At 49.7% G+C, this 10,017-nt stretch overlaps 1 protein-coding gene across 1 annotated transcript; it reads left to right on the top strand.

Annotated features, from left to right (window-relative positions):
- The first annotated feature begins 3,135 nt into the window (after positions 1-3,135).
- LOC144606249 (polyubiquitin-C) lies at positions 3,136-8,790 on the top strand. The gene is made up of 2 exons (XM_078422161.1): positions 3,136-3,290; positions 4,103-8,790. The coding sequence occupies exon 2, from the start codon at positions 4,109-4,111 to the stop codon at positions 8,672-8,674; it is 4,566 nt and encodes a 1,521-aa protein (XP_078278287.1). The 5' UTR covers positions 3,136-3,290; positions 4,103-4,108; the 3' UTR covers positions 8,675-8,790.
- The last annotated feature ends 1,227 nt before the right edge of the window (positions 8,791-10,017 follow it).

The following is a 10,017-nucleotide window of genomic DNA, read 5'->3' as shown; positions in this document are numbered from 1 at the left end:
CGAGAGGCTGGTCATGAAGCAGATCAGATCCAACCTCCTCCCCTCCCTGGACCCGTTTCAGTTTGCATATCGAGCTAAGCGGTCCACTGAGGATGCCATCTCCTCTGCTCTACACCCAGCCCTCACCCACTTGGACACTAAAAACTCATATGTTAGGATGCTGTTCATAGACTTTAGCTCAGCATTCAACACCATCATCCCCCAGCAGCTGGTTTGTAAACTAACAAATCTGGGTCTCAGCCCCCTTCTCTGCAACTGGCTGCTGGACTTCCTCACTGCCAGACACCAGTCTGTACGGGTCGGCAGCAACACATCGGACACCATCACGCTGAGTACGGGGGCCCCACAAGGATGTGTGCTAAGCCCCCTGCTCTTCACCTTGCTGACCCACGACTGCACACCCACCCACAGCTCCAACCACTTCGTCAAGTTTGCGGACGACACAACCGTGGTGGGTCTCATCAGCAACAACGACGAGACCCACTACAGGAAGGAGGTGAACCAGCTGGCCGCGTGGTGCACAGACAACAATCTCTTCCTGAATGTGGAGAAAACAAAGGAGATTGTTGTCGACTTCAGGAGAACGCACACCCAACACCCCCACCCACTGACCATCAATGGTGCTGCTGTGGAGCAGGTGAGCAGCACCAAATTCCTGGGGGTGAACATCACCGAGGATCTCTCCTGGAGCAACAACACCACGTCCATCGCCAAGAAAGCCCAGCAGCGCCTCTACTTCCTCCGCAAACTGAACAGAGCGGGAGCCCCCACACCCATCATGTACACTTTTTACCGAGGCGCCATTGAGAGCATCCTCAGCAGCTGCATCACTGTGTGGTTCGGAAGCTGCACAGCCTCCAGCCGTAAGACCCTGCAGCGCATAGTGAACACTGCTGAGAGGATCACTGGCGCCTCACTCCCAACACTCCTGGTCCTTTACACCACCTGCCTCACCCGCAAAGCATTGAGCATTGTGGGTGACCCCTCCCACCCCTCCAACAGCCTCTTCACCCTCCTGCCTTCAGGGAGAAGGTTTCGCAGCCTGAGGTCGAGCACCACCCGACTAAAGAACAGTTTTTTCCACCAGGCTGTCAGGATGCTGAACTCTCTCCCCTCCCTCCCTCCTCTCTCCCCTGCCCCCATTGGACCTGGACTTTAACACCCCACACACACATCCAGCACCAGACACTTTTTTTTAACGCTGCTATGGACAGGCTTTGCACTACTGTTCATTATTTTTTTTATTGTAATATATTCATCTTCATCTTTTTTTCATTGAAGTGACTATATTTTATATTGATTGTTGTTTGCTGTGCCTTTTTAATTTTAACTTAATTTAATGCACTTTATTCCTCGGGATTGTGGGAAACGGTATTTCGATTTTCTGTCTGTGTAAACTAACTGGAAATTGACAATAAAGTTGACTTTGAAGTCTAAAGTAACTCTAAAGGCAGCGCCTTTACTAATAGAGCCAAAAAATCAGTGGTGGATCTGTATTACTTTTCCCAATCTTTTCTCATAGATACAATTTTCTAGTTATGGCAACATCCTTGCAAAAGTCCACTGCACCCTTACCTTGTCACTTACATCTTTACCACAATGTGATGCAGTCTTCACACTGATCGTTTTAACATTTTGAACATTTTCAATAAATGTCACAATTCTTATTTTTATTGCCTCAGCAGATAAATGATAAAAACTCACATGTACTTGACCACCTTACTCACCATCCTGCTACCTCTAAGAATGTGTGAATGGGACCTTGCTCCTTAACATCACTCAATAGTCTTCCATTTATTGTATATTCCATGCACCTTACCTAACACATGACCAAGCATCCTCTCAATTAAATTCCATTCACCACCCCCCAAACAGACCAGGCAATCCTGTTCACCACACAGCCATTTGTTTTAAACATCTGGTATGTGAGATTGCAACTAGCAAGATAAACCAGAATTTATAATAATAATTTAGAGATGTGGTCCACTTGGACTATCTGAATGCCACTATGATTATTAAATAAAATTAAGGCAAACAGGAGACAGACACTGTAGAGAGGAACAGAGACTAAGGATTTGTTTATAGAAATTGAGTACGAACAAGGAAGTAATTGTTTGGTTGCAAGGCTAAACATTAGCAGTGAGAGAGGAGGGAGCTGCCCAAAGCACAGCGGGACTGCCAGAGACCCTCTCGGTACTGCGGCCATCGACCGACCGACCGCTCCTTCCCCTCACCCTACTTTATACATCTTTCTCTACCCCTCATGGGTTCTGGGATTTTCCTCTGCCCTCACCCAATGTTCTAGATCTTTCTCTGCACCGCCTGTCCCCACATCTTCCTTATCTGCTCTCATCCCCGACCCTCTTTTTGGATCTTTCTCATGACATCGATCTCCCCAACCCCTCCCCCGTTCTCAATCATGCCCTCTTTGTTCTTGACCCCCTGGCCCCCATGTTCATGACCATTCTCCTCCCCCCGCCCCCATGTTCATGACCATTCTCCTCCCCCCGCCCCCATGTTCGACCATTCTCCTCCCCCCCCGCCCCCATGTTCGACCATTCTCCTCCCCCGCCCCCATGTTCGACCATTCTCTCCACCCCCCCACGGTCCTCATGTTCTTGATCATCCCTCCCCCCCCCCCCCCCCCCGTTCTGGATTATTCCCCCATGTTTTGGACCATTCCCCCTGGTTCTGGATCATTCCCCATGTTCTGGATCGTATCCTGTGTTCTGGATCGTTCCCCCGTGTTCTGGATCATTCCCCGCGTTCTGGATCATTCTCCATGTTCTGGATAGTTCCCCGTGTTCTGGATCATTCCCCGCAGCCGCTGACTCACGCTCCGGCCACGCGACCATCACGCGGAGTGACGCGCCCGTCACGTGGCGGCCGCCCGTCGCTCGGGACAACGGCCATTGTCGACGTCAGCGCCCCTCCGCCAATCAGCGCCGAGGCCGCTCGGGCCGCCGCACAGCTCGCGGAAAGTAAACCGTTGCGCGGAGACGGCGGTTGGCAGAGAGCCGACCCGCAGCCCCAGCCCGCACACTACCGCACACACAGCAAACACCACCCGCAATACTCTCACCAATACTGCACCGCGTTTTCCAGCCGAGACCGACAGCGAACGTCGCGGCGAGAGTTTCTGGCACTACTTGCCGCGCGGAAGGAGCGGACGAAGGGGTGAGGCGGCGCCGGTTATAAAAAGCAGCGCAGCGGCGGCCGGAAACCACAGTTGGAGCCGGAAGTGAGCATCCAGTACAGAATTTGGAGAACGAGCGAACGAACGAACTAAGGTAAGGAGGTGGGCGGCGGCCGGAGCTGTGAGGGTCCGGAGCGGTGAAGGGCCGGGAGAGCGGGGCGAGGCGGACCACTGCGGGTGTAATGATCCCGGCGGGGCGGGGCGGGGCGGGGGGGGGGGGGGTTGACGATTCGGGTTTTTAGGCGAGAGGGCCAAATGGCGCCGTGACGGTTGGCGGGCGGACGGACGAGCAGGGACCGGCGAGTGACCGGCGCTGTGAGGGGCCGGGAGAGTGCGGTGCGGCGGCGCGGCGGTGTGGGGCGAAGTGGGTGTAAGGTTCCCGGGGGCGGGGGCAGAGCGCGTTTTCGGGCGAGATGGCGCAGTGACGGTTGGCGGGCGGGGCTGACGGAAGAGCAGAGGCAGAGCGGGTGAGGGAAGGACTGGTGAGGCGATATGACGGCTTGGCTTGGGGTCTGAGGTGATATGGGATGGCGCCATGACGGTTGGAAGACCAGCCGGGACTGGGGGGACGGGACACAGCGGGTGATCGACAGGATCGCGCCCAAGGGGGAGGAGCGGTTCTCGATGTCGACAGCAGGAGGACGGGCGGGGCTGGCGACGCAGATGAACAAACAACCAGCAGGACAGATTCGTTATTCATGTTGAGGTTAAAAAAAAAACCCGACCAGAGGCAGTGGATCGGACGAGTCTCGTGGTTGGCACAGCAGGCAGGGTGGGCTCCCACTGTATATTCTACTGCATAGGTTAAGAGATGTTTTGGGCTCAGCATTGTGGGTGTATCTTGTGAGGCTGTTTTTTAAAATGGCGGATGTGTTGATTGCACTAAAATTGTCTGTTATTTGCCAGTTCAAAATGCAGATCTTTGTGAAGACCCTTACTGGGAAGACCATAACCCTTGAGGTGGAGCCAAGTGACACCATCGAGAATGTCAAGGCCAAGATTCAAGACAAAGAAGGTATACCCCCAGACCAACAGCGTCTGATCTTTGCAGGAAAACAGCTGGAAGATGGACGAACCCTGTCTGACTACAACATACAGAAGGAATCCACCCTTCACCTTGTCCTGCGACTTCGTGGTGGAATGCAGATCTTTGTGAAGACCCTCACTGGGAAGACCATCACGCTGGAAGTGGAGTCAAGTGACACCATAGAAAATATCAAAGCCAAGATTCAGGACAAAGAAGGTATTCCCCCAGACCAACAGCGTCTGATCTTTGCAGGAAAACAGCTGGAAGATGGACGAACCCTGTCTGACTACAACATTCAGAAAGAATCCACCCTTCACCTTGTCCTGCGACTCCGTGGTGGAATGCAGATCTTTGTGAAGACCCTCACTGGAAAGACCATAACCCTTGAGGTGGAGCCAAGTGACACCATCGAGAATGTCAAAGCCAAGATTCAAGATAAAGAAGGTATACCCCCAGACCAACAGCGCTTGATCTTTGCTGGGAAACAGCTGGAGGAAGGGCGTACTCTATCTGACTACAACATTCAGAAGGAATCCACTCTTCACCTTGTCTTGAGACTCCGTGGTGGAATGCAGATCTTTGTGAAGACCCTCACTGGGAAGACCATCACCCTTGAGGTGGAGCCAAGTGACAGCATCGAGAATGTCAAAGCCAAGATTCAAGATAAAGAAGGTATACCCCCAGACCAACAGCGCTTGATCTTTGCAGGAAAACAGCTGGAAGATGGACGAACCCTGTCTGACTACAACATTCAGAAGGAATCCACCCTGCATCTCGTCTTGAGACTTCGTGGTGGAATGCAGATCTTTGTGAAGACACTCACTGGGAAGACCATCACCCTTGAGGTGGAGCCAAGTGACAGCATCGAGAATGTCAAAGCCAAGATTCAAGACAAAGAAGGTATTCCCCCAGACCAACAGCGCTTGATCTTTGCAGGAAAACAGCTTGAAGATGGACGGACCCTGTCTGACTACAACATTCAGAAGGAATCCACCCTTCACCTTGTCTTGAGACTCCGTGGTGGAATGCAGATCTTTGTGAAGACCCTCACTGGAAAGACCATCACCCTTGAGGTGGAGCCAAGTGACAGCATCGAGAATGTCAAAGCCAAGATTCAAGACAAAGAAGGTATTCCCCCAGACCAACAGCGCTTGATCTTTGCAGGAAAACAGCTTGAAGATGGACGGACCCTGTCTGACTACAACATTCAGAAGGAATCCACCCTTCACCTTGTCTTGAGACTCCGTGGTGGAATGCAGATCTTTGTGAAGACCCTCACTGGAAAGACCATAACCCTTGAGGTGGAGCCAAGTGACACCATCGAGAATGTCAAAGCCAAGATTCAAGATAAAGAAGGTATACCCCCAGACCAACAGCGCTTGATCTTTGCAGGAAAACAGCTGGAAGATGGACGAACCCTGTCTGACTACAACATTCAGAAGGAATCCACCCTGCATCTCGTCTTGAGACTTCGTGGTGGAATGCAGATCTTTGTGAAGACACTCACTGGGAAGACCATCACACTGGAAGTGGAGTCAAGTGACACCGTAGAAAATGTTAAAGCCAAGATTCAAGATAAAGAAGGTATTCCCCCAGACCAACAGCGTCTGATCTTTGCAGGAAAACAGCTGGAAGATGGACGAACCCTGTCTGACTACAACATTCAGAAAGAATCCACCCTTCACCTTGTCCTGCGACTCCGTGGTGGAATGCAGATCTTTGTGAAGACCCTCACTGGAAAGACCATAACCCTTGAGGTGGAGCCAAGTGACACCATCGAGAATGTCAAAGCCAAGATTCAAGATAAAGAAGGTATACCACCAGACCAACAGCGCTTAATCTTTGCTGGGAAACAGCTGGAGGAAGGGCGTACTCTATCTGACTACAACATTCAGAAGGAATCCACTCTTCACCTTGTCTTGAGACTCCGTGGTGGAATGCAGATCTTTGTGAAGACCCTCACTGGGAAGACCATCACCCTTGAGGTGGAGCCAAGTGACAGCATCGAGAATGTCAAAGCCAAGATTCAAGACAAAGAAGGTATTCCCCCAGACCAACAGCGCTTGATCTTTGCAGGAAAACAGCTTGAAGATGGACGAACCCTGTCTGACTACAACATACAGAAGGAATCCACCCTTCACCTTGTCCTGCGACTTCGTGGTGGAATGCAGATCTTTGTGAAGACCCTCACTGGGAAGACCATCACGCTGGAAGTGGAGTCAAGTGACACTATAGAAAATATTAAAGCCAAGATTCAGGACAAAGAAGGTATTCCCCCAGATCAACAGCGTCTGATCTTTGCAGGAAAACAGCTGGAAGATGGACGAACCCTGTCTGACTACAACATTCAGAAAGAATCCACCCTTCACCTTGTCCTGCGACTCCGTGGTGGAATGCAGATCTTTGTGAAGACCCTCACTGGAAAGACCATAACCCTTGAGGTGGAGCCAAGTGACACCATCGAGAATGTCAAAGCCAAGATTCAAGATAAAGAAGGTATACCCCCAGACCAACAGCGCTTGATCTTTGCTGGGAAACAGCTGGAGGAAGGGCGTACTCTATCTGACTACAACATTCAGAAGGAATCCACTCTTCACCTTGTCTTGAGACTCCGTGGTGGAATGCAGATCTTTGTGAAGACCCTCACTGGAAAGACCATCACCCTTGAGGTGGAGCCAAGTGACACCATTGAGAATGTCAAAGCCAAGATTCAAGATAAAGAAGGTATACCCCCAGACCAACAGCGCTTGATCTTTGCAGGAAAACAGCTGGAAGATGGACGAACCCTGTCTGACTACAACATTCAGAAGGAATCCACCCTGCATCTCGTCTTGAGACTTCGTGGTGGAATGCAGATCTTTGTGAAGACACTCACTGGGAAGACCATCACACTGGAAGTGGAGTCAAGTGACACCATAGAAAATGTCAAAGCCAAGATTCAAGATAAAGAAGGTATTCCCCCAGACCAACAGCGTCTGATCTTTGCAGGAAAACAGCTGGAAGATGGACGAACCCTGTCTGACTACAACATTCAGAAAGAATCCACCCTTCACCTTGTCCTGCGACTCCGTGGTGGAATGCAGATCTTTGTGAAGACCCTCACTGGAAAGACCATAACCCTTGAGGTGGAGCCAAGTGACACCATCGAGAATGTCAAAGCCAAGATTCAAGATAAAGAAGGTATACCCCCAGACCAACAGCGCTTGATCTTTGCTGGGAAACAGCTGGAGGAAGGGCGTACTCTATCTGACTACAACATTCAGAAGGAATCCACTCTTCACCTTGTCTTGAGACTCCGTGGTGGAATGCAGATCTTTGTGAAGACCCTCACTGGGAAGACCATCACCCTTGAGGTGGAGCCAAGTGACAGCATCGAGAATGTCAAAGCCAAGATTCAAGACAAAGAAGGTATACCCCCAGACCAACAGCGCTTGATCTTTGCAGGAAAACAGCTGGAAGATGGACGAACCCTGTCTGACTACAACATTCAGAAAGAATCCACCCTTCACCTTGTCCTGCGACTCCGTGGTGGAATGCAGATCTTTGTGAAGACCCTCACTGGGAAGACCATCACCCTTGAGGTGGAGCCAAGTGACAGCATCGAGAATGTCAAAGCCAAGATTCAAGACAAAGAAGGTATACCCCCAGACCAACAGCGCTTGATCTTTGCAGGAAAACAGCTGGAAGATGGACGAACCCTGTCTGACTACAACATTCAGAAAGAATCCACCCTTCACCTTGTCCTGCGACTCCGTGGTGGAATGCAGATCTTTGTGAAGACCCTCACTGGGAAGACCATCACCCTTGAGGTGGAGCCAAGTGACAGCATCGAGAATGTCAAAGCCAAGATTCAAGACAAAGAAGGTATACCCCCAGACCAACAGCGCTTGATCTTTGCAGGAAAACAGCTTGAAGATGGACGAACCCTGTCTGACTACAACATTCAGAAAGAATCCACCCTTCACCTTGTCCTGCGACTCCGTGGTGGAATGCAGATCTTTGTGAAGACCCTCACTGGGAAGACCATCACCCTTGAGGTGGAGCCAAGTGACAGCATCGAGAATGTCAAAGCCAAAATTCAAGATAAAGAAGGTATACCCCCAGACCAACAGCGCTTGATCTTTGCAGGAAAACAGCTTGAAGATGGACGAACCCTGTCTGACTACAACATTCAGAAGGAATCCACCCTGCATCTTGTCCTGCGACTCCGTGGTGGAATGCAGATCTTTGTGAAGACCCTCACTGGGAAGACCATCACACTGGAAGTGGAGTCAAGTGACACCATAGAAAATGTCAAAGCCAAGATTCAGGACAAAGAAGGTATTCCTCCAGACCAACAGCGCTTGATCTTTGCTGGGAAACAGCTGGAGGAAGGGCGTACTCTGTCTGACTACAACATTCAAAAAGAATCCACCCTGCACTTGGTCTTGAGACTGCGTGGTGGGCTTTAAGTATGTTCTGGTCCTAATCATTTTGGACTGCACTGTAATTTTTAATGCATTCTGTATGCTTTAATGAGCAAACTCCTTGAGTATATGAAGCATTGTAGATAATAAAGATTTTGTCAAATATTTGTTATAGCCAATTTGTACATTTGTTATAGCCCTGTAAAATATAACTAGTAAGCTGAAAACAGCCGGTGCAGTTTTGTTTAAATCGCCTATATGTAGGTAGGTTCTCAGCCAAAACATTGGGGGGGGGGGGGGGGGGGGTGGATGGGGTACATTAAAATATTGTAAGTGGGCTGGAAAATAAAAGTGACAAGTTGTTGAATGGTACGTAAATGTAACAACTGGGTGAGGGACTGCAAATGGTGAAATCTGGAGAATTAAGTAAACAGGAAGAAATCAGTGGGTCAAGCAACAACTGTCAAAGGGAAGGTTGGTCATCATGTGATTTTGCATCATGTCTGACGAGATTGGTCCCTGGGATGGCGGGTTGAAAGATTGAAAAGACGAGGCTTGTATTCACTGGAGTTTAGAAGGATGAGAGGGGATCTTATAGAAACATAAAATTATAAATGGACTGGACAAGCTAGATGCAGGAAAAATGTTCCCAATGTTGGGCGAGTCACAGTCTTAGAATAAAGGGGATGCCATTTAAAACTGAGGTGAGAAAAAATGTTTTCACCCAAAGTTGTGAATTTGTGGAATTCTCTGCACAGAGGGCAGTGGAAGCCAAATCACTGGATGGATTTAAGAGAGAGTTAGATAGAGCTCTAGGGGCTAGTGGAATCAAGGGATATGGGGAGAAAGCAGGCACGGTTATTGATTGGGGACGATCATCCATGATCACAGTGAATGGCGGTGCTGGCTCGAAGGGCCGAATGGCCTCCTCCTGCACCTATTTTCTATGGGTGTACAAGTTGAAGTTAATTTGGTACTCGCCTCCCTTCTCACTAGGTACATGTTAACTAGGTACATGTTGAAGTGTACAAGTACGTGGAGAAACCTCAAAAGCCTATATTATGGTAAGGTTGTTCCTTTATTACACAAGTAATGGCAGTCAGTGGGCTGGTGTAAACCACCTGTGAGATGTGGAAGATCTAGGAAGTTTAGTGATAGAGTGGAAATGGGCCGATCTTGAGACAAATTTAAGGAAGCCAATTAACCTATAAATCTACGGCTTTGGACCGTGGGAGGAAACCAGAGCACCCAGAGAAACAAAGTGCGCTGGGAGAATGTACAAACTTTGCACAGACACCCACAGGGATGGAACCAAGTCTCTGGCATGTAGGTAGAATGAAGAAAGAGGTTGTGCTAAAGGAATTTGAGCAGCTAGGTACCAAATTGTA

This window comes from Rhinoraja longicauda, chromosome 26, assembly GCF_053455715.1.
Source record: "Rhinoraja longicauda isolate Sanriku21f chromosome 26, sRhiLon1.1, whole genome shotgun sequence".
Classification (NCBI taxonomy): domain Eukaryota; kingdom Metazoa; phylum Chordata; class Chondrichthyes; order Rajiformes; family Arhynchobatidae; genus Rhinoraja; species Rhinoraja longicauda.
The sequence above is the reverse complement of the archived record's forward strand: the minus strand, read 5'-3'. Positions and strand labels throughout refer to the sequence as shown.